The 23,258-nt window shown below is 35.8% G+C and overlaps 1 protein-coding gene across 1 annotated transcript in view; it reads right to left on the bottom strand.

The window, feature by feature from the left end:
- Positions 1–23,258, bottom strand: part of LOC122814878 (carboxypeptidase A1-like) — a 99,469-nt gene that overhangs the window by 65,069 nt on the left and 11,142 nt on the right. The window contains exons 3-6 of the mRNA XM_044087152.1: positions 17,036–17,170; positions 16,787–16,885; positions 7,184–7,285; positions 552–653 (exon numbers count right to left, since the gene is read on the bottom strand). Of these exons, the coding sequence (XP_043943087.1) occupies positions 552–653; positions 7,184–7,285; positions 16,787–16,885; positions 17,036–17,170 (438 nt within the window). The remainder of the gene's footprint in view (positions 1–551; positions 654–7,183; positions 7,286–16,786; positions 16,886–17,035; positions 17,171–23,258) is intronic.

A 23,258-nucleotide genomic window follows, 5' to 3' on the forward strand; every position in this document is an offset into this window, starting at 1 on the left:
GATTGGCAGAATCAGTAATTAGGATAGCTGACCTGACACTATGAGCTGTAATACTAATGTACTGCAACTATTTCCTTTTAGTTGTAGTCAAGACATCCCAAGTATAGTTCAGCTTTTTGTAATCTGAAATCCATTATAATTATCTTACACTGCATAGTTCTGGTGCAGTGAATGCTACTTTTGAACAATTTAGAGAAAATTAAGTTATGCAACCTAAATGTAAATTTACTTTAGTCCTTCCTCACTTTAACACATGACGTTTCATGCTTGTCAGTGCAGTGACTGAATCCAACAACAGTGTCATTTTGGATAACATATTTAAAAAAGTGTGCAGGAAGGCTAAAATCAACTGCGTGCATCCATATTGCTGACCAGTGGTCAAAACACTAGCTTGTTGTTCCAGATGCTCAGGACTCATTTCAGTCATGCTGTTTACACTGCAGTTTGTAGATATGTTGCACTGAAATATTTAACAGAAGCTTACACTTAGTAAACACATTTTTTAGTTAACAGTTCTCTTTGTATATACAAAATTCTAGTCAAAACATTACCTTTTTTGCTGTCCAAAGTCCTGTAGCAACAGTGATCCACTCACGGGAATGAATTCCATAATCTATCCAAATGGCTGGGCGATTACTGCCACCAGTGCTAAACTGTGCAAAAACAAATCATAGAACAAGGATGACTATGGCACTGGAAAGATGCTAAAAATTTGCAAAATCCAATCACTACAAAGAATGGAAGGCACACATGCATTTACACCTTTTTAATTTTTTTTTAGACTCCCATGTTGTCCAGGGTAGTGATTAATTCAGCAGTCTGGGTTATGCTTAACCCTGTTTTTATATTATTATTATTATTATTAATCAATGTTCATATAAAAAAGAAAGACAGATTTCCTTTCTTATGTAATTCTGAATATTTAAGTTGCAGTTCAGTTAGTTAGTCTCAGCCAGTGCTAAACCTTAATTGTAACTGAGTTTAAGTTGCAGCTTTATGGTTACACCATTGTGTATCCCACTTCCACCAGTGGTCATTAAAGTCCTGGACCAGTAGTGGTGAATGGCAGCTGCACCTTTTTCTTCTGTATTATTTTTTATTATTCTAATTCAAGCCTGAAAATAAGATATATAACTGTTCTGAAATGAACAACCTGCCTGGCAGTCTGTAGAAGGTGATGTGCTCAGTGTCTGTGCAGATGTGTGACCAAAAAGTGATGTATAGTCTGAATTCTGTATTCTGTGACTGGTAGGGGTAAATCCTTATTGATTTCTAATACTGGCCAATCATTTTATTTATTTAGTTAGTTATGTATGTATTTATTCATTTATTTTTGCCTGCCCCTTACTGCTTCATTAATATATGTCTGACTGGCTTCACTATATGTTGTATTTATGCTTGTCATTGTGGGCTGGGTCTTGGCTGAAAGGGATTTGAGAAAAGCCAGTTCACTTACCTGGTTAACAAACAAAAATAAATACCATTATTTCGTGTAAGATACCCACTTTATGGATCTGATCTTAACTCAAGCTGCACAGCTTTAGTTTAAGAATGACCACTCAAGGGCATAATGGCTAAACAATTCTTAAAGCTGCAATGAACCTTTGAAATGACTCTGAGCTCAAAGAGTGGCACTTAATATTTAAAGCCATGGTGGCATATTAAGGCCATGTGGATATGATAAAGACATGCTGACATGTGATAACAGTTATACAGTAGCACTCATATTGTCTTTAAGTCTAAACATTTTACATATAGGCATAGCCAGGTGACTGAGTGCTACTAGTGGTTAGTGACACAGCCTAATAGTTAATATGGATCTATATTATGATATTGCATACTCACAACAGCGAGCGACACATAATCAACCCCATGTAAGCAAAAGCGTACAACGTCGAAACCTCAGAACAGCTATTTTTTTCAAAGGTAAAAAAATTGCTGTTTTGAAATTAAAAAAAAAACAAAACTTTAAAACATTACATAATGTGGGAGGCTTCACCCCCAATACCCCCCTACATAAATATACCAACTCTGAGATCGCACCACAGTGCCGAAAACGTCATAGTAATGAAAGCAGCCAAGCAAATTCTTTCCCAGGAAAGAATTCGCTGAAAAGCCGTTTCGCTATTTTGCCTTTTCACACTTTTTGGTTCGGTGAAGGCACATTCGACAAACTGCATCTGCGACATCGTCATAGGGAACTGTTACTATCCCTTTTCAGCATAGCTGAGAGGGTTACTGTGAGATAAAAATGGGTGAACACTTGCCAAAAGCTCACTTGGTATTCGCCATACAGTCATAGATGGTGGCTACATATGAACTAAATTAGGGGGTCAAAGACTGTCTCTGGTACCATTCTGGCATTTGCTAACTCACTAATATTTGGACTGCATGAAACCACTACTACAGCAGTGTGCATCAATCCATCAAAAGTGATGTGTGAGTAAAGATAGTGGCATTTTCCAGCTAGAACTGATCATGCATTGTACAGAGCTAAATGGTGATGGATATGATTTTGTCATGCAATATTTGCAGCTATTATGTTATACAGGAAGCAGCATAATGAGGCAGGGTATGTGACATGCATGTAGCCAGTGGGACTTTCTTATGTTATACAGGAAGTAGCATAATGAGATGGGGTATGTGACATGCATGTGGCCAGTGGAACTTTCTTATGTTATACAGGAAGTAGCATAATGAGATGGGGTATGTGACATGCATGTGGCCAGTGGGACTTTCTTATGTTACACAGGAAGTAGCATAATGAGGTGGGGTATGTGACATGCATGTGGCCAGTGGGACTTTCTTATGTTATACAGGAAGTAGCATAATGAGATGGGGTATGTGACATGCATGTCTTATGTTATACAGGAAGTAGCATAATGAGATGGGGTATGTGACATGCATGTGGCCAGTTGGACTTTCTTATGTTATACAGGAAGTAGCATAATGAGATGGGTTATATGACATGCATGTAGCCAGTGGGACTTTCACAGTCTGGGGGCATATATTACTACCACAGAATTAGAGTCATGTAGCCATCATCCATGACTATAGGAGGAATATTGGTAATGTGCTCTGCTTAGGACTGTTTTGATTTGCTTGGTTAATTTTAAGGTGCCTTCAACAACTGGTGGCCTTCTCTGTATATCCACTTTATTTCTAGATAATTTGTTCTGGCAACAAGCTGTAGACATACACTGTGTTTCCATTGCCTTGGCAGTCTTCTTAGTAGCTGTTACATCTTCTAGAATTGCTGGAAGGTGTATTGTGACTACAGAGCCGTAGCCAATTTTCTTAAAGCATTCTGTGCATTTCCACCATAGGCTCTGTTAGGTGGTTACAGGATTGCCAGAAGTAACATTTGAACCTGCATAGCAATTGGTATGTTGGGGTGTTGTCCAGCAATGGTCTAATCATTCTTTTCAACATATATAGATAGTGTTTCTGTTAGCCATCCTCTCCCTGACACTATAGGCCTCATTGGTGGGTGCCTAGGATGTTTGTGAATCTTGGGGAGACCATGCGATGTTGGAACTATTGGATTGTCCACTTTTAGATAGTTATAAAGTTCCATGGTGATACTCTGACCCATGAGACAATCAAATAAATCATTGTTTATCCTAGAAATAATCATGTTCAACTTCTCCCTGCTCACTCCAATATAGGTATTAACATCAGTTAACAGAGTGTATATACTAGCAAGATAAAAATCAGTGTCCATCAGGATGATGTCTCTGCTCTTATCAGCAGGGGGTATAACAAGATTGTTCATGTCTTGTAATTCTGATATGGCTAAAAACTCATTCCTACTCAGGTTGGACAGATGTTTATTTTTCCTACAACGATTATTACATTTCTCTGACAAATCAGACTCACAGACCTTAGTAAAAGCTTCTAGTAAAAGATGCAAAGGAGGCACAAATGTACTGGGCTTCTTGAAAGCACCTCTGGCCATATCTGAAGGGTACATTAACTTAAGCATAACATTCCTACTATAATATTTCAAATCTAACAAAACATCACAAAAAAATTGAAGTCTTAGAAAGTATAAAAGATAGTCCTTTCTCTAAGAGTGACAACTATGTAGTTGTCAGTTGCACTGAGGAAACATTCCAAACTAGGGAGTCTTTTCCTCACTTCACATATGTTTGATGGTGGGGTTGAGGACTGATATTACATCGGTTTGTGATGCTTCCTCCCTCTGCTCTGAGATCTCTGATTCATCACTGTGTCTTGTATGGGTAAAGGTAAAGAGGGAAAAAGATGAAGAAAAATTATTAGATCCTGCAAACAGCAGAGTCTTCCTGTGAACATCATTGCCCAATGATGGAGGGTTATTACTGGCAGTAGCTATTAGTAAAGAAACATTCACAGAGGTATCCTTGCTAGCTGAAGCAGTCTGAGCATCTGGAGTAATATCTGGAGTAATAGTTGGTGCACTCTGCATAGTAGGAGCAGTCTCTGCTCTAACCTCTGATGTATTATCATTTCCTGTGCTCGCATTACTAACTGGTACTTCTGGCCATGAAAAAACATTGCCACTCCTAAAGTCTGCCAGATCTCTGCTTAATTTCCTCTTTTCTGCATCAGAATTCGATTTTCAAATAATGATAAATCACTTGTGAGTTCATCTAGGGGAGAACGAACGATATCAAAAGAAAAAGTATCATGCAGTTGCTGGAATAATACACTTACCTCCTTTAACAATGTATCCTCCATAGGTTTAAAAAAGTCTATAAGTAGTGTGATGTCACTGAAAATCCTGTCAAGATTCAGCTTCTGCCAGTTGGCTAGAAGCTCCTGGTAAAAGTCTGCATAAGTGGTCATTTTAATAATCCTTAGCCCCCTCTGGGCTCCTTTACAGTGTAAACAAGCTTCCAAATGAAAATGCCGGTATTGAAAATGTTTAAGTTTAAACAAGTCATTCTCTAACCACTTCAAGAGAGAATGCACCGATTGACTATCATAGCTAGTGTGAACAGTCAATTCCTTGTTACCCAATACTTTATACATTAATAAGGGATTACCTACAACTCCCAGCATGCTCACAAAATGTTCATGGCACCCAGAAGGTAAGGCAGAGTTCACCCCATTGGGGTTATAATCCAGTTCTATACTTGTGCCTTCAGCCATGCTCACACCAGCAATAACCAAACAAGAAAGCAAACAAGAAAATATGACTGTCTGGTGGAGGTACCTCACGTCCAAATCCGGCAAAATAACAAAACAATCAGTACAAAATAAAATCAGATGCAAGGCTGAAATATATCACTTTACTATAAAAGTAAATAAAAAAATAGACAGACGAGGAATTTCACACTATATATGGCACTTCCTCAGACCGTTAAACATGAATACAATCAAGTTCCATTAATAAAAAATATAACTATCAATCGGAGCATGACATAACATCATATGACTACTGGTACATTAACATCATAGATGCATAAAGCTAGCCAATTCATGATAGAAAATGCAGGCTTCTAAACAAACAACCAATCACACTGAATGCATTCTATAGCACAGCCTATCACTGTAGACAAATATTAACTAAGCAACATAAAAAATATAGTAAAAGAACACGATCTGAAGTGGCAATCTAAAAGTGAAATAACATTCAGGATGAAGTCTTGTCAGTACAGATTAAACAAATCACAACACAATAAAAATACTCTTATCATAGATAATATCAACTTCATAAAATAAAAAGACTCACAGACCTGCACTGGTCAAGAACATAAATATTAAGAGTAAACTATAAATATTGACCTATGACTATAAGAAGGGGAACTCGAAGCACCAATAGAATGACCATCAGGAGCTTAACTACCTATCTAAAATATGGGCATAGCAAAAGTTCTAACTTCAAGAGTGACTCACTCACATTCAAAATACAAACATTAAAATTTGGTGAACAATGTCAACCTATCACTACAATATGGGGCGCTCTAACAAGCAACAGAATGCAAACACTGACAATGTCAACCTATCATTATAATATGGGACACTCTAACAAGGAATAAAATACAAACACTGCCAATGTCAACCTGTCACTAAAATATGGGGCGCTCTAACAAGCAACAAAATGCAAACACTGCCAATGTCAACCTATCACTATAATATGGGGTGCTCTAACAAGCAACAAAATGTAAACACTGACAATGTCAACCTATCACTATAATATGGGGTGCTCTAACAAGCAACAAAATGTAAACACTGCCAATATCAACCTATCACTATAACATGGGGCGCTCTAACAAGGAATAAAATACAAACACTGACAATGTCAACCTATCACTATAATATGGGGCGCTCTAACAAGCAATAAAATACAAACACTGACAATGTCAACCTATCACTATAATATGATCACTATAATATGGGGTGCTCTACACAAAAATAAAAAACACTGACAATGTCAACCTATCACTATAATATGGGGCGCTCTAACACACAGTAAAATACAAACACTGACAATGTCAACCTATCACTATAATATGGGGTGCTCTAACACGCAGTAAAATACAAACACTGGCAATGCTGACAATGGAAGTTGTACATTCATAGACTCACAAGAAGGACTATGACTGAGAAAGTGAAGTAATTTTGGAGCTAAGTGCAGCATTCCTAATTTATAAATAAACTTGCCTTGTGAAGAATGGCAGTAAGTGAGCCTTTATGTTCTTGTCTGCGTAGTGTTTTTTTTTTTTTTTTATTTCAAGTGACTCAGCATCACTCTACAATCAGGGTGCAATTGTCAGGTAGTGTTGGTAGTATCATGATTTTGCACTCTGTTTTGTAAGAGAAAGGTTTTGTTTGAGGCAGTAAAACATATGCTGTTGTAAAATTAGTTATAAGACACTATGACACAAATAAAACTTAACTGTGTCCTGTTAATTTCTATAACTTTTACTACCTCATTTGTGAAAATGATACTTTTTTTCTTATTAGGTGTCCCTGATTTTAAGTAGACATCCTTGATTTTCAGGGGCTTTGTCTGTGTTTCTGCCCTTTGGAGGTTGAAAGGTCTGCTGCAATGTCAGTTATAAAAACATTAAAAAACTGGATTTAGTACAGTTTCTACCCAATTTAACATTTGTTGTTCTACACTGCAAATAATAATAATGCTCCAAAAACAAACAGAAAATACAAAAATATTAAATTAATTTTATGGACTTACTTTGAGAACATAAAGTGGGCGTTTTTCATAACTGGATCCAATCTGAAGCTTGCTGACCAGGTTTGGATATTCTGATACAAGGCTATCAATCCAACTGTAAATCTGAAAAGAAGATATTTTTATTATAATGACAAGTAATATTTTTTCTGTGAGCAAAAAATACATTCAGCCTTCAGAAACATCAAAAACATATGTTTAGAGGAACAGGGAAAATGTATTAAAACAGACGTGTTGATATGTTGTTTAGATATAGTGAACATAGTGTGTTTTGGCAGCCAGGCACTTGGGATGTGGGCTTGGGACTCCAAAACCAAAATGATAGTTCTCTCTGCATATGCATAAAAACATGCATGCAAAAGCCCTTAATGTGGCACTGGATCTTGCACCAGCCATTCAAGTTAAACAGGACTTGTGGCCTAGCTTTGGTATGCTGCGAGAAGTAGTAGGTTTGGGAGCTGAAGCAGGGCGGGGACCAGTGGAGAGATCAGCATTTCCTTTTGGGCCCCTTGGGATGCTAATCCAGGTAGTGTGTTATGGAGGCAGGACAACAAGAAAGCTGATGGTTCATGGATGGTTGTGGCACCAAATAACCTTCATGTCTGGATGGCTGGATAATGGTTCCCTCTAGTCAGATGTCACTCAAGTCAGTATGGCCATATTTACATCCATACGGACTAGATAGGCTAAGACTCATGGGGGGGGGGTTGGCAGATAGGGAAGAAAAAAGCACCTAGGAAAAAAAATCTTTATAAAGTATGGATCTTAATTAGTATTAATATTGAACATTGGACTAAATAACAGTTTTCATAATTTTTAAATATTTCTGTTTTGAAAATGAACACATTAGCAAACATGCTTTATTTCCCAAATGGTTTTTCCAAATGGATCAATTCAAATTCTTTATGGAGGTGCATAATTCAATTAATATATTTAGTAGTTCCTGAAACTTCCTAGAATGTGTTATTCTAAACTAATGGCTCCAAAAAGCAAAGGAAGATTAAAAGCTGTAGACTTTCATGTTTATTAGATGGTTACCAGAGCTTTTAAGTGTTTTCACAGCACTAATTTGCTGTGGTGTTTAGATAATATGGTCACAATATGAGTTACAATGTGCTCCTAATCTCTGAGTAAAATGAAGGTTACTATTACCTCCCACATTGGTTTGAACAGTTGTCATACCCCCTCAGGTAAATACTATGATTAGATTTTTTTATGCATTAGTATAGGAACTAGGACTTAGTGAAACTAAATTTCAAAGTGTAATTGACAATCCAAACATTCTTCTAGGTGGAAAATCCATTTTTGTTTCAAAAGAATTGCCCTTGTTAAGCAAATGAAAAGTTTCTGATTGTTTTAATTATAGAACTTTATTGACTGCTCAGCTATCTGTCGAGTTAATTATACCTAATTATACAACGACCCCCCCATTAATATTCTAAAATGTGCATGCTGACTGGTCAGTGTGCACGCTGTAAATCAGAGTTATACTAATGGAAAAAGGTCCAGTCGCCCGGACTTTTTCCATTAGTATAACTCTTTTTTTAAAGCAATGGAGAACGCAAGCTCTCCGTTGCTTTTTACACAATGTCTCGCTATGTTAAACTCGTTTAACATAGCGAGACAGCTTTAAAAAAAGTAACGGAGATCTTCCTATCTCCGTTGCTTTTTTTAAAGGTGTCTTGCTATGTTAAATGGGTTTAACATAGTGAGACAACTTTAAAAAAAGCAAAGGAGATTCTCCGTTGCTTTTTTAAAGCTGTTTTGCTATGTTAAACTCCTTTAACATAGCGAGACACTTTGTAAAAAGCAACGGAGATCTTGCTTTCTTTGTTGCTTTTTTCAAAACTGTCTTGCTATGTTAAATGGGTTTAACATAGCGAGACAGCTTTAAAAAAAGCAACGGAGATTCTCTGTTGCTTTTTATAAAGCTGTCTTGCTATGTTAAACTCCTTTAACATAGCGAGACAGTTTGTAAAAAGCAACAGAGATCTTGCTTTCTCCGTTGCTTTTGCCCACAGCTCTGATGTACTACGTAAGCATACGCATGCGCAGTACATCAGAACTGCCGCAGAATACCCAGACAGCTGCGGAAGGGCAGCAAGGAGGCATTATACAATGCCATTATTTAAGAAAAGTAATTTTTTTTTTCTTAAATAATGTCATTATATAATAGCAATAACCCACTTCTGGATGTGGGTAATGCTGGATTTACCCACGGTTGTCTTTGTTTGGCCACTTGGGCTTCACCCTCGTGACCAAACCACACCAACCGTGGGTAAATCCAGCACTATCCAAACCCAGGCGTGGGTTATTGCTATATTATTCATGTACGATACATATCATAAAAACAGCTGTTTATCATCTCTTAATATCAAATGTAAATAAAGAATCAGATATTTATATATATTTGTGGTTGTATAAAGTTCTACAAAAAGTAAGTAGTGAGTACATCAAAATAAACCAACCACCACTCAGAAAACCAATAGACATCTGGACCAGTTATGAGTCTCTGAAAACGTTTTAATCAATAAAAATAAAAGTGATAAAAAACATAACTGGTCTGGAAGTCCGTTGACCCTGCTTGAATTGTGAGGTGTGCAGTATTAAGTGATTAAAAAAGATGGCAATCATTTTTAAGCATCTTTCCTTAAAGGAGCATATAGATAGGCATGCTGTGATTCCCATGATCATTTGCCTAGTACCATTGCTGTGTTCCTATTTCCTGTGTAACAGCTGGTTTATTTATAGTTAGGTTTGAATATAATTACTAAATTTATAATTCTGTAACAGATACATAACTTTATATATATATAGACCAGAAAAAAGTATTTTGCATGTCTAAATGGGCCCTTTAGATCTGCAAAGTTACAGCTGAATTTGTTCTATTGCATTTCCAATGAAGGCAAAACTAAGAGTAATCAGATTTTTGGTAAAATACAATTTTTACAAACTGTATTATTTGATAGGAAAATAATCAACAAGTGGGTTAATGCTTAACGCTGACATTTTAGTAAAACACATCCTAATTCTAGTTATATAGAAAATAAGTTGTGAGCTCTAAAACATCAGAATGTTAAATTATGCCACTTAGTCTGGTCACAGAACAAATTGTTCAAAGTAACATTACTGCCAAGAGGAAGCAAATGTGCAGTGTAAGTTCTCTGGCAAAAGTTGTCTTGACTAAATTCACATTCTTTCTTCTTGCTACAAGGTAAACATCCCAGGTAAACTTAAATCAGCAATACATTTAATAAATCAGCATTACAAGAGGGACAAGTTTGTTCATGCAAATGTATGATATTAAAAACGGTCATTTCGTGATATGTTTTCACAGGGTGGAGATGTAAACAAGGCAGGTATGTTTCCTGAAAACAATTATGCACTGACCGTAGGAGATACTTCATTGATTTCTGAATGGAGTAGAACGCAATTGTGGTTTAACACAGGATGCAGACAAGAAGCTAGGAAATTCATCACTGTTCTAAATTCTAGTCACAATTAAATAAATCAGTAACAAGTGAGGAAAATGAAGGGTTGTAATAAAAGAAAAAAATCTGTTGTTTCTGTTTTTAATTAGCTAGAATTAACATCTAAACAGGTAAATAAAAATAATCTGTGATATACCTGAGATACCATATGGCATAATGGTTAAGGTCTTCACCTCCCATGCACAAGGTAGAAGATTCTATCTTGACCTCCGGCCAATGCCTGTTTGGAATTTGCATCTTCTCCCTGTATCTCTGTGGGATTTCTCCCACCTCTGAAAAACATGCCGAGTGTTTCCATCTCAGACTCACAAAAGAATGCAGCTGTGAGCAGCAGCACAAACTCTACATGGGGTCCTACATGGGAAAGAGTTGTATAAAGCAACTGTTTTATGCATCTACTGTGATGTGTAGTATCCTCATGAATGGAGAACACAGATCACAGACTGGGTACCGTGGCAGGAATAACAATTTAATGGGGTAAAATATGGCTCTAGATGATTCGGTCATGCTGACTAATGTCCTCAAATGGAATGGGATTTGCCACTAATAAGCAGGATGAGGACCTGACCTACTCTGACCTAAGCTAGGGACCCATGCTAACAGTGGGAGGAGTATGTGCCTCTATTTGACAGTGTGTGCCCATCATAAAGACCAGCAGCCCTGAGGCAATAAGCTACTTGCCAGCCAGTGTCCAATTGCCCTGCTGGAATAGCTATGTTGAGTGGACATAAAAACATCAGCCTGCTAAACATGAAGTAATAATTGCTACACTCATTGTAGGTTCACTGACAAGATGCACCTTGGAAGTGGATGTCATGATGGTAAGGAGAAGGTTGGACATCTTATGTGTCCAGGAGAAAAGATGGAAGGGCAAAGAAGCAAAGCCACTTGGCTTGGGATCCAGAGTCTACTACTCAGGAGGAGGACAGGCTAGAAATGGTGTGGGAACGGTGGTAAGGGAGAGGCTTCATAATAGAGTGTAGGATATCATCAGAATTAGTGACAGACTGATGACAATCAGACTCTAGCCTTATGATAGGGCAGTATTCATAATCTCAGCCTATGCCCCACAACAGGGTTGTGGTAGTGAGGAAAAGAGTACATTCAGGCATTAGTTGCAGGACCTACTAGGTAATGCAGGACAACATGAAGTGGTGTTGATAGCAGGTGATCTGACTGCACCTATATGAGGCAGACAGACAAGAATGCGAGGACTGCCTGGATCTACGTGGGTGGGGAAAAGAAATAAGGAAGGAGAGTAAATGGCTTGATAGTAGCCAACACATGGTTTAGAAAGAGACACAGTCACAAGATCACATAGAAGAGTGGCCAACATGTAATTCAGATAGATGTTCTGCGTGTAAGGAAAAGGCATTGAGGTAGCATCAGCATAATCCCCAGTGAAACAATCAGTCCACAGCATAAACTACTGGTTGGCACAATCAGCTGCAAGCAGTGGTCAGAGTAGGCTCTAAGGTCAACAGAGACCAGGCTGAAGACCTGGAAGATGACTGGACAGAAATCACAATAGATCAAGGAATTATTCAGGGCTGTAACACCTCAAGAAGAAGAGGAAATAGGTAGAGCTGAAGAAGAATGTCAGCACCTCAAAACAGTATGTGTAAGGACTACAGAACAGATACGTGGTCTTGCCAGGTGTGGAAATAAGATACATAGGGAAAGTTGGTGACTGAATACAGAAGTCCAGGAAGTCATCAAAAGAAAAAAGGAGTGCAGGAAAAAGCATAAGATAGAAAAGATGGACCAGGCAAGCCTAGGAATACTGGTTAGCTGACAAAGAAGCTAAGAAAGGAGTTGCAACAGCAAACAACAAAGCGTTAGAGCCACTCTACCAGCTTCTGGAAATGAAGTCAGTAGATGGCACAAAAAACTATATCAAGTTACAAGGCAAAGACAGAAAGGTAAAGAAGATAGTCAGACAACCTTCATAAGGTATGCCAGCAACAACCTGCTCACCAGTCCATAGAAAATCAAAGGCAGATAGAAGGAGTACTTCCAGCATCTTCTGAATGAAGAAAACCCCAGAGAAGTTGTACTGTCACAGACTCAACTTATAATGAGTGAAGAGGAAGACCCCACCATTGAAGAAGTAAGAACAGCACTAAGGAAAATGAAGTCAGGGGAAAGCAGCAGGCTCAGATGAGGTCACAGCAGATATGATAAAGATGCTGGGTGAGATAGAGGACAGATGGCTCCTGAGGCTACTCATAGCAGTGTGGAGAGAAAGGCATATCCCAGATGAGTGGGAAATAAGTATTCAAGTGCAAGTTTTCAAGAACAAAGGGGACATTCACAACTGTGGACAGTACAGAGGTATCAAACTCTTGTCACATTGAATGAAAGTCCTGGAGAGGTTGGCTGATAAATGAATATGCAGAGTAGTAGAAAGTAAGATAGGAGATAAGTATTTCAGACTCAGATCAGGATGCAGCACAACTGACCCAATGTTTGCAGTGACACAGATAGTTAAGCTAAAGATGAGGACAGAGTCCAACTGGGTTGTCCTAGACTTGGACAAAGCATATGACAAGGTCCCAAGAAAGCTGATTTGGGCAGTCCTGCTGTGGTTCAAACATTGGTAGAAGTAGTTCAAGCTGTGTACAATGACACAATGACAGGTCAACACAGTTGATGTATGTAGATGATGTGGCATTACAGGCAGACTCTGAGCAAGAACTTCAGCAAAGGATAGGGGAATGGAATGTAAAACTGAAGGCACATGGGATGAAACTGAGTACAGACAAGACAGTTGTAACGGCAGCAAATGGGGAAATCAGATGTAGCTGAGAACAGAGATAGAAGGGAAAATAGTGGAACAGGTTAACAGCTTCAAGTATGTAGACAATGTGATTGAGGAGAAGGGAAGTATGAATGAGAAGGTCAAAGCTAGAATCAGTTGGGCTGTAGCCAAATAGCACAGAGTGGCAGGTGTAGTATATGACAGAAGAATGCCAAAGGAGCTGAAAATTAACATGTTTAAAAAGTGGTGTGACCAGTACTACTGTATGGCATAGAAACCTGGGCAGTGAACACAGAGCAGTTGAGGATGCTAGAGGTCTTGGAGATGATATTAATGTGATAGGTGGTAGAATGCACACTTTTGGATAGCTGAAGAAATGAGGATAGAAAAGCAGAAGCCAAAAGCTCAAATTGCAGAAAAGGTCACAGAGAACAGATTTTGGTGGTTGGGGCACATGTGCAGAAAAGCATAATACAATCTAGTGAAGAAGATTTGAAACAGACAGGAAGAAGGCAAGAGGAAGCAAGGGCATCCGGAAAAGAGGTGACTGGACTGTGTTTGAGAAGACCTGCAACAGTCAGGCATGAGTGTAGAAGAAGGCAGGAGAGTGTCATTGAATAGAGAGAGATGGCTACAGTTGAAATGACACCCTGACCCAAAGTAGAAAATGGGAAAGGGGGGGGGTTGATGATAATGATGATAACTGTTGATGATGATGATACATAAATTTAAATGATAAAAGTTTAAAGTGGGACTTTATTTGGAAACAAACATATAGTCTTCTTCCATTCAAACACTGTCAATGTATAAGTGTATGCCAATCTATCGCATGCACAACTTTTTAGGTCTGTAATGATCACATCCAACTTATCAAGTCTTTGAGCTACACAGATACTATCTCTTTGAATGAGGACAATTAAAAATATACTAAATACTGTAATCCAGAACAATGCCCACCACACAAGGGCACACTTACTTACTATACTATTTTACAAACAGTTGACAACAAAAAGTTACAAGCTCTCCAGTATGTTGTATTCTCCTTTGCTTAAACAGTGTTTTTGCAGGAAGAAAGTAGCAGGCACTTTTCATAAAAGAATTAGTCCATTTATGATTACAGGTAAAATGTAGACACATTTGATTCTGCCAGAAAGTGGGCAATGCATAACACCACAGATAAACAGCGATATTACATTTTTATAGCACTGTTTTGAAATAAATGTGTCCCACATTAGTGTTTGACAATGAAAACCGTGTTCTTTACACCAAGGAATTGTGGCAAGGTTCTGCATTAATCACATTCATTTCTGCTGGGAATAAAGATCTCTTTGGAGGAAGCTGTCAGATGATCTGACCTCCTTTGCTGAATATGCATTAGTGGGTCTGTCTTTCTACTCCTGCAGCAAATCTACCTAACCCCTTTTATTACAATTCAGATGACATACTCTTTCCTTCAACTTACCAAAGATGAACCTATAACTGCACCTCTTCTCTGAGTAAGGCAAAATATGGCTTAGAAAACATTGTATAACTCATTTCAGGTAAAGGAGTAGAAGTTATCTTAGACATCTGAAGGTTCACATTCTTACATCAGCTTTTCACTCATTGGTGTCTGAGAGATGAGTAGATTGCCTATTCAGCAGTTCTGGCTCAGGTCTGGATTGCGGATGTTTGTATCACAGATATCTGGATCTTGGATGTGCCAGCCAGACAGTAACATATCCATGCGGGACTGATAAGGTAGGAAAATACAGAGAATGAATTGTGCTCTTGTTCTTGTTTGAATCAAATCATACCCAAAATGGATGCCTGAGCACCAAGTGGAGACATTTTCTTTCCTCAAAAAAAAAAAAAAGTATTGTCAAGTACCATTTTAAGAATTACTTTCAATAACAAAGCAGCAGGTGCCTGCCCTACCACCTCTCCTTTTACCCCTTTTCAAAGCAGGAGGGCACATGGAAGGGCAAGTATACCAGAAGAGATGTCTCACCCAAAATCTAGACCCTAGGCCCTGGTCATTGGAGCTGCTGTGAGATAAATTGGACATTTGCTTCTTGGTCATTATTTATGGATTTAGAAGCAAAAGGTGCCCTTTGAGTTTTATTTATTTTTCTTTAGAAGTTTTTATTTATTTATTGTCATAAGAGAATTGAGAATGTGGACCCCAGATAATTTATTATAGTTGCTAGTGTATTTTAATATGACAGTGCTGTTATGAAGATTTCCCGAATGCTGTTTTCAGTAATGATTAATACTCAGGCCGAAACAAAATGCAATTTAGAATCTTTATTTTTTTTCTGTACTTTGTTTCCTTCCTGTATTCTCCCATACTAATTATTAATTGTGAATGCATTAGTTTCTGCCAATTACTCAAAGGAAACAGGAAACTGTATTTGATTTTTTTTTTGTTTTACATAGTGCACCATGCAGGTTAGTTAACTAATTATATGTAGTTTAGATTGTAAACCAAACTATGTTTGAATTATTTATTCTGTAAATTGTACTGGCTATATGAAAATGTATTCTTTTTGTTTGATTAATTTAAGTCTTTCACTTTTTAGTTTTATTTTTAAAATTAGCTTTCTACTAAAGAGAACAAGTGGAAGGAATAGCAGATATAGAAGGCAATAGAACCAGGCTAACTAACTTCTTATTTTGTAAGAAAGTCTGTAGGTTTCTAGTTCTTCTTTTTTATTATGTTTAGAACAATGGAATAAACATTGTAGGTGGAACTCTGGAAGAAACTTGTTACTCAACAGACCATTTCTTGATGCTTCTAATGGTGAAAGTGCCCTTAGTGTAAAAATCAGTATCCTTAGGAAATCTTTCATAACTCTAAATTGCAAAAAAAAAAAAAAAAATGAAATATACTTTTAAGCTTGAAAACAGAAAATTGTATAGAGAAGTACAGTGGTGTGACCATTAATATCTGTACGCTATATAAAAGGAGTTTCCTCAGTAAGGCTTATATCACAAATGAAAGGGATGTTCCAATATACACCAAGGCAATCATGATAAAATCTATTTCTGACTCAGTCAGAAATGTGATATGAGAATTCACAGATGTCACATATGTTTATATTATGCAGAAAGTGTTATACTTTTCATTAAGCAAAACATTTCATGGTGAGCTGAGAAATAACACAAATGCTTCAAGTTATCATGGATGATATCTTAATTAAATGATGGATGACGACAGGGTGAAACTTTATGCGTTGGAAAACTTTTGTTTACTAAATATGCAGAAAACTAATACAGGACACACAGACATGATAAAGGCTACTCCAAGCTCCCAACTAAAACCAAGAATGCAGATCACCAAAAGTAAACCAAGAACAGCATATGCTAGATTACCTCTTCCAATGTGTGATATGCAGCATAATTAAAGCTGTTGGTGTTCCTTTCAAGCAGTCGTGCTCTCAGCATGTCTTCTTTCTCCTGGTCCAGCAATGCCTTTAAAGACAGAACAATTTACAAGTCATATTTCTGTAATGTGACATTAAATATCAGAGTGGTTAAACACTGCTTAAGTATTTTCTCATGCTCTGTCTTGCTATACCAGGTAGAAGTTTTGAAGTAGACATGAAGTAACAACATTATTACCTGCACATCGTCAATCATAGTACTGTAGGGAATATCATTGGACTCTAGGAAGACTTTGACAGCCTGAATGCTGACAAATGGAACACGGATGTCTACTGGAAGCTCTGGTTTTGCTGGACTGCGCCAAAAGTCTAGCTAAATGGTTAAAAAAGAACAGTGTTATTATTTTATTTATGTATTTATTATTTGGTTACAAGAGTAGTGACTTGATCCTAAAGGACCCATTTCAGCCACAGCTCAGGAGAACTGCAGTATATCAGAAAACAGACCACACGCATGACATATATTGTAAATAAATAACGTGACAATGTGCTAAATATTAAAGCTCAGATAGCTGAATAAAAATATATCTTTAACAGTGCAATCAAAGTAAATAATGACACATTAGTAAAATATTAAAATAGAGAAGAAAGACTAAAAAGAACATTAAAATGAAGTAAACATTCCAGTCACACACAAAAAAGGATAGGTGAGGATCCTTTACTTATTTCTATTTTTTTTTCATTTTATAATAAGTATTAGCTTGCTGCTCATCTCCTAATGTATAATAATTAAATTTTTTTATTGTTTCATTCTTTCTTTCTTCACTGTTTATCATGTCGGTTTTGTATGTTTTTTACACATTTTTAAGGATTTCTTCCAGTTTCTTCAATATGTCCCTCTGTACTGAAATAGCCATAGCTAGAAGGTATCTATCAGCTTCTTATATTTATTCTTCATCATTTGATTTACATGCAGTGACAGTGGGTCAGAGGTAGTTGACTCCCCTTTGGTGCCGAGAGGATAGGATGTCAGTTCTGTACACCAGACAGGTACCTGAAGTGATGTTTGAGTAATAACAGTACACTAATAACATTGAAGGGTGCTGTTTTTCCAGACAAAATGTTAAAGTGAGATCTGCCTGAGCTGGTGGTAGGTTGATAGAAAAAAACACAATAGAATTTAATGGAAAGGTGAGGAAAGAATATATTGAAAGATACAATATATAAACAGAGATAACTAGTTCTGAAATGTAAAGTATATCACAGTCCCAGGACTTGTTATAACATGTTTTCTATGACTAGTTGCATCTTTTTTAACTGGCATGTTATTATTGAAATCCAATTGTTTTTTACAAGGTATGTAAATGGGGTCTACGTATGTGCGTATGTGTGTGTGTGTGTGTGTGTGTGTGTGTGTGTGTGTGTGTGTGTGTGTGTGTGTGTGTGTATATACATATATATATATATATATATATATATATATATAGATAGATAGATAGATAGATATAGACACATAAATACACACTAACACACATTAGCAGCAGTAATCTCACCTTCTGTATTTTAAAATCTACCTCAATAATTATTTTATGCACATTGCTCTGATTCCATATGTGTTCCTCTCTACTTTTAAATTTGTCCCTCAAAGATGTTTTTGCTGTTATTAACTTGCTTGTTTTTTCTTGAGTAATAAGGAAAAAAGGATGCTCTTCTTCCTTCTTGCCTTACATTTTGAATAGTTGCCATTTGTGATGCAATCAGTCTTTCTTCATTTTCCTGAAATATTCTCTTCAACTTCTCTTCTTTGATTTTATCTTCATGTATAACTGCTGTAGTCTTTAACACACTTTTTTCCAATATCTTTTTCTTCTTTATTTGTATTCTGTAATAATTTGTTTTCAAAAAAGTCTCTTATAAATGTCTTATATTAAAATGATCCTTCCATATCTAATCAAATATGACTAGTAAGGCCTTATTAAGTTTAATGCTATTGATTGTCAAAAAACAATTACTATAAAATGGAAATCAAAAGCTAAGCCAAATGTAATTAAAATATGAATATATTAAAGGAAACAAAAGAACTAGAGGTAGGATCTTTAGAAAAAGGGAAGAATCAAATAGAATAAAAATAAATGCAATTTGTGGGAACAATATATGCAGAATAATGTTCAGGAGGAGGAGGAGTGAGGTTTAAGGGGAAGGCAGGAACTGAGCAATTTATGTAATTGATTGAATAATTGTTAAAATTAAAGATAATTTATATGTAGCAAATAATGCATGGATTTGGCATGTTAATATGTTTTTATTTTCTATTAATGTATGTGCACCTGCATCTTTAATAATTCAATAAAGTTGTTTAAAAATGGCTTAACTTCTACATGTCATTTATATACTCACAAATTCTGTATACAAAACTACAAGTATTTTGAGTCTCTACTCTTTTACCCTTCTGTACTATTCTTTCTGAATAAAATAAAAAGAGTTAGTTGGTGAATTTTCCACCTTTGCTTTTAAAAACAACAAAAATCTCAAAAGGATTTTATGTACTAAAGATGGACTAAATGTGGATAGAGAAGAAACATCTACTAGTAAACTACACCATGTAGGTACCCATAAATGTGGATTTTGTAAAGCCTGATTAATACAAATAATATCTTTATTCACCCAGAAACAGGGAGAACCTATAGACTCCACAGACTTGCAAACTTTATGAGCAAAAATGTTATCTATATTGCCACATGCACACTGTGCCCAGCCTACTACATAGGCAAAACTAATAGGATGCTGAAGGAATGAGTTTTTAAGCACCATTCGGACATAAAAAATAATGTGGAAACTAATGCCTTGTATAACCATATCTGCGATAATGCTAATCATTCATTTAAATTTATGGTGTTATCCATCCTTAGAGAAACAGCAAGGGGAGGTGATGTGATAAATAAAACAGAAGTCAATGAAGCAAGGTGGATTATGAACCTGAGAGCTCATGTACTGCTTAAACCATTCTTAAAGGAACAGAGGATTACTAAGAAGAGATAGTGATCTGATTGGACAGGAAAAAGGGGACTGTCAGAATATATTAAATGTGAATGGAGGCTTTTCTTCCGGACAACTGATTTGATCAAGTGAATTGATTAGATGAAATGTGTTTTTAATTTGGAGAACTCAGGGGTTTGTTAGGATCTGAAGAAGGCTGGAATGCCGAAAGCACTTGTCCTTACCTGAGTATTCAGTTGGAAAAAAGTTTTTGCTCTATTGGTTTTAAATATTGATACACTTTTTAAGTTTGCCTACGGTGGTACACCCTGGTTTTCTTTCTAGCTTCTGTACTATTAAGACCTTGTAAAAACCCATATCCTGTAAAATGCTAGAACATTCCAGTATTCCAGTGTTGATAAATATATGATATTGGGTGGGTTTGCCATAATAATTAAGGACTTCACCTCAAAGACACAAGGTACAAGGTTTGATCCTGACTTTGGGTTGTTTGCTAGGCTTAAAACGGCCCTCCAGGGCAGTAAGCAATATGAACCTATGATCTATCCTGGTTTTATATGTAACTTTTTTTGTTTATATATTTTATATACTGCCACTAAGCTATAAAATTTAAAAATTAAAATAACATAAAACTAATATCTCTGCCAATGAGTTTTCAGGTATTTATTTTACTTCCAGTTAAATTACTGTTAAAATCCCTTCTGTTTTACTTTAGTCTAAACAACTTTTAACATCCCCTCTTATATGTAAAAGTGTTTCCATTCCAACAGTGAACTCACAGTTTTGTTATAAAACACCTCCTCTTTGCAAGAGCATGCTAAGTATATTTTACCACAATTTGGATAAAAAAAAATATAAAAAATCAATATACACATAATAATATCATATATATATCTATTCTAACTATAAAATATAGTAAATTATTAATAAATACATGCACCAAACCTTTCTCACTCCCTTTCTCCACCCCATAAGTCATATAAAAAAGGTGTAAAAAACTCTCTTTTGTTCTTAACTGACCATGGTTGAAAAATGACATTGATTTTGCAAATTTTTCCATTTCATATTTTCCCATTATTTCTTTTTCATTTCACTATATTCAATCTTTTTATATGATAGTATATTTTCATTTTTATAATCCATTTTTTTTGTCCATTTTTTTCATTATTTATTTCCATTGGCCTTATATGAGTTAGCTTTGGATGGAGCCTGTTCTTTTCTGTAAAATTTAAGCACATGTTAAACTAACTATTACTAGACTGCAGTAGCAGTTATTTTAAATGTATCTGTAAGTTTATTGTGTGCTTATTATTGAGAACATTTATGTTACAATACTTCTTACTGAAACAATTTATAACAATGTATGTATTATTTCTATTATATTACAATGGTCAGATTGTTATCAAGAAGAATTATGTACAAGTGTATCTGTATTAATAGATCAGATATAAAAATACTTGCTCTCAGTATAAGTGACCACTTACACATATAAAATATGAATTATAAACACACTTTTAAAAAATAAACATAAAACATTTAAAATTATCCTAAATCAAGTTATGATGTAATTTAAGATATCCTTATAACATTACAGATAGTTACATTAAATATTTATGAATGGACTTAAAATATGTTTGAAATGTTGTTTTGTTAAAAAAAATTTATGTAAATTTAAATAATAACCACTATCTTCTGTGGAAGGAAAAAGTTGTATGACTGTGTCTATATACATGCTAAGTAATGCTGATTTTGTCAGTGATTTTCTGTTTCTGTTCTTGAAATAATTCATTCTAATAGACAGACGGATGGGAAGCTAGGCTACTGATTGATGCTTCCTGGCCCCAGGGTTCAATGACAAAAATTAGTATCATTTACACACATTTTAAACAAATAAACATTTCAAACATATTGGGGAAAATAGTTTTAAGAACATTTAGATATATTTAATATACTTTATATATTAATTTTACCATTTTTGTAATAAGTGTGACTTAAATTATAACATAACTTCATTTAGAAAACTGTCAAATGTTTTTATCTTTATTTTTTACAAGTGTATTTATATTTATATTTATTAAAGCAAGAACTTTAAGTATTTTAATCTATGGATCTAAAACATTTATATGACTTTAAGGGTATTGTTCAAATGATGGATTAATTGTACAGGCATGCATGGCGATGTAATCTGTTATGTAACATGAATGGCTCTCTTCTCACAATCTGCATGTATATCTTTAGTCCATTTATCTTTCAAGCAGTCAGTGCTTCCATATTCGAAACATTATGAACTGTCCCCTTTATCATATTAAACATTTACTATTATAACTAATTTTTTTTATGTAAAACAATTTAATTCTTGCATCATGAAATTCATCCTCTACATCCCATCATCCAGTCCATAACCCCAATATGTCAGTCAGGTATCACAGCATACTTCTCAACTATCCAGATTTTTGCAGAATGTCTAGATTTTTATTTTATGTTTTTGGTCTGTTCTTCATACAATTTTTGGTTTTCTGACAAATCACTGGGATTATCTTTGTTGAACCATTTAGAATGTTGACCCAAAATGCTGAATCCTGAATGCTGAAGTAAAAATCAAAAAAAAAAATATTATATGACAAACTGTGGCTTGGATGTGGAAATAAGCGGAGGAGGCGACAGACAACCAACCATGCTATGCACATTAAGGTATCATTACATTCTACAGTCAATGGTACATTAATGCTACTATTTTTTTTGGGGGGGATCCTGCACCCCCCACCCCACTGCACATTAAATATACCAACTCCAAGATCGCACTAAAGTGAGCAGCATGTCGAATCAGGAATGATCGAGTGTAACATGTCACTCGATGATTCTAAAGCAATCACTTTTGGTTTGATTCACTGCCATTTTGAAAACGGTGATTCAACCATGTGTACCCTGCACCCTGGAAATTGAAAATCTCATAGTAAGCCTATATATATATATATATATATATATATATATATATATATATGTGTGTGTGTGTGTAAACCTGCCTAAATACACACTCTGCTCTACTCTGGAAAGTAACTTGTTCTCGGTTAGGCAGTTGATCAACTGTAGATGAAGACATTTTTCAAGTATTTTGAATAGAGCTGACAGGATGGCCTTAGGGCTATAGCTTGCTAGTTCATGTGATTCGTCACTATTATATATGGAAATAACAGGAATTTTTCAAGAATGTGGGTACTATGCCTTCTTTGAAACAGCAGTTTATAAGTACAGCTACTGGATATACAGTCGCTTCTGCATCTATTCTGAGATATTCTACTGGAAGGTTATTAGCTACAAGAGAGGTGGGTTTAAGTTTTTGAATAACTTTATGTATTGTGGTGGAAGGAGTTGCAGTTAATGTGAAGGCTGTAGTAGTAAGATCATCCACATCTCTTGCTCACATGTTGACTATTCTGGGTTTATTAAGGAATTAATGATATTTA

Source organism: Protopterus annectens, chromosome 11.part0 (genome assembly GCF_019279795.1).
Source record: "Protopterus annectens isolate FY-2018-M chromosome 11.part0, PAN1.0, whole genome shotgun sequence".
Lineage (NCBI taxonomy): Eukaryota > Metazoa > Chordata > Ceratodontiformes > Protopteridae > Protopterus > Protopterus annectens.